The sequence below is a fragment of the Ascaphus truei genome, chromosome 17 (genome assembly GCF_040206685.1).
Source record: "Ascaphus truei isolate aAscTru1 chromosome 17, aAscTru1.hap1, whole genome shotgun sequence".
In the NCBI taxonomy this organism is placed as follows: Eukaryota; Metazoa; Chordata; class Amphibia; order Anura; family Ascaphidae; genus Ascaphus; species Ascaphus truei.
Window position 1 is genome coordinate 30,497,170 of NC_134499.1, and position 2,458 is coordinate 30,499,627.

At 42.4% G+C, this 2,458-nt stretch overlaps 1 protein-coding gene across 6 annotated transcripts in view; it reads left to right on the forward strand.

The window, feature by feature from the left end:
* Nucleotides 1–1,898, forward strand: part of PLXNA1 (plexin A1) — a 256,653-nt gene extending 254,755 nt beyond the window's left edge. For all 6 annotated transcript variants that reach the window (XM_075574585.1, XM_075574582.1, XM_075574587.1 and 3 more), the window contains 2 exons: nt 275–425; nt 1,036–1,898. In XM_075574585.1, the coding sequence (XP_075430700.1) occupies nt 275–425; nt 1,036–1,131 (247 nt within the window). In that variant the 3' untranslated portion in view covers nt 1,132–1,898. The remainder of the gene's footprint in view (nt 1–274; nt 426–1,035) is intronic.
* The last annotated feature ends 560 nt before the right edge of the window (nt 1,899–2,458 follow it).

Below are 2,458 nucleotides of genomic sequence, written 5' to 3' on the forward strand. Positions count from 1 at the left end.
CTTCATATTGGGAGGCTATGATGTCTACTACAATATTGCTTGGATGTTTCCAGCTGGAGACTCGAACCCTTTGCCTATGCTCACAAAATACAGCATTTTAGTACAAGTCGCAGAAATAATGAATTAAGCCTTAAATGCTAACAACTCTGTGACCTTCATTTCTTAATTGGTTTGGTTACCTGGCGGTTTCATGCGTGAATTTAATCTGTGTGTTTTTAATATCAAAACTGTACCTTTTTTTTTGTACTGCGAATATTATCATTCTTCAATCCAGGTATTACGCGGACATCGCCAAAATGTCGGTGATCAGCGACCAGGATATGAGCGCGTACTTGGCTGAGCAGTCGCGGTTACACCTGAGCCAGTTCAACAGCATGAGCGCCCTGCATGAGATCTACTCCTACATCACCAAGTACAGAGACGAGGTAACCGGAAGCGGCGAGGGTGTGACAGACCAAGAATAGGCAATATGTTGGGCATTGGGGGGGATGGAAGACTGATATATAGGAATAGTATATGTAGTAACGTAGAATGTAGAGACACAATGGGCAAGTTCCCTGCTGAAGTGTTGCCAAAAGTTCAACGTTATATTTAGCATCATAAACAAATGTGGTGCTCCTGTTATTAAAGTGATGATAATTGTATTGGTAATTAATGGGATGCTAATCAGAGCTGTGACAGCAGTTAAAGGGTACAGCTATTTGGAAGAGCCAAGTAGATTAGTATGCAGAGGGTGTGGGGGGCCTCCCTCTACCCTCATCCACCCATCCCTCAATCTGCACAATTACTTAACAAGTCCCCAAAGGAGTCGGGAGCCGCGGGAAAATCTTTAATTACGATGCTTTATTTTTTATACCTTTTTTTCATTGTGCTCGCAGTGCAGCAGTTGGCAAAGTTGTACGAGAGACGTAAATTTCCTCGGCAAAACCTAGCCCGGGATCTGCAGTGATGCGATTTGCGCAAGCGGTGGTTCCAGTAAAATGTTGCCATGAGACTGATCTTGGCGCCCATTAATGCTTGTGTGTGTCTCTGTAGATTTTAACTGCGTTGGAAAAAGACGAACAAGCGAGGAGACAGCGGCTAAGGAGCAAACTGGAGCAGGTCATTGACACAATGGCACTGAGCAGTTGAAGTTGAAGGTCTTCTAGCTGAGAGATCTCCTAGCAGTGGCTACTGAGAGAGAGGGGGCAGGAAGCCTGCAGAGTGCCCGACGCTCTGACGCAAGCGGCCTTTCAAACCGCTGACTGCAGAACTGGTTTGGAACTTTCTTGAAAGAATGAACAAAAAAAAAGTGTACATATATATAAAGACATTAGAGAACATTTCAAAGAATGACATAGAAACCTTTATAAAATAAACAGTTTTAAGGGACTCTGTTGCATTTGAATACAAAGAAAAATATAGATTTAAGACAATGGGAGCTGCTGCGTGTTTCAAGGCAAGTCGTCACGCACGGGATGTCTCCGGGATCACACGATTGGACTGCGTGAACCTCCAGGAATATTAATCCCTTTCATCATGATTCCCCTTTTCTCCTCCCCGGGCAACCCTCTAACCTAAACCAACCTCTCTCTCTCTCTTTGGCTTTTTCGCCACTAGTGTTACTGCTACATTTGCACAATTTACTGAAATATCGGGGTTTTTAAAGAAAAGGAAAAAAAAAAAGGAAAAAAAATTGACAAAAACATATCGGAGAGAGGAAAATAAGTGTTTGTGTTTCTGGGAAAAAAAAGAGAGAAAAAACAACCACACCCGACAGACCCCCCCACAGGAAGGACACACTGTTCCAGCTGTCAAATCTGACAAGTTCCAGGAGCGTTGATATTTTTCTAGACTTTGTTCTGTGCCATGTTTCATTTAAATGTCGTTCAGTGAATAAAAACAAGAGAAGAAACTTATTACAAGATATGGGGTGGGTGTGCGTGCGAAGAGGTGTACAGGAAAGATTGCCTTCAAGGCTTTGCGATGCGTTGTACAGTAGGTGCTCTCCAGAGCTGAAGGGGAGCAAGAGGGAAATACATTTCAAGTTTCTCACTAAACCCCTATATTTTATTTTGGAATGAATTGTGTGAGTTTGTTTTAGAATTATTGTTGGATATTTTTCAGATCATTTGCTATATGAAGGAAGCACATTAAAATCAGATCCACTGCACGTCTCACACGTATGTACATATGATTTGGGTTGTGGAGGGGGGGGGGTAAGAATCCCACAGGGCTTCGCTATAACAAAATTCTATTTGCCACCCCAGCACAATGCCACCAGAGGCAGCCAGTCTCCATGCAAATGACACCGGATTCCTGGAGGTGCAGAGGGCAAAAGTGGTTTGGTGATCTTGTTTAGGCCAGTTAATTTATTATAAATTTGGGTCTTACATGGGGAGAAGAAAAAAAATAAATTGTGTGTATAAAATAAAAAAAAGTTAAAACACCCCGATGAATTGTGAATGAATGGAACATT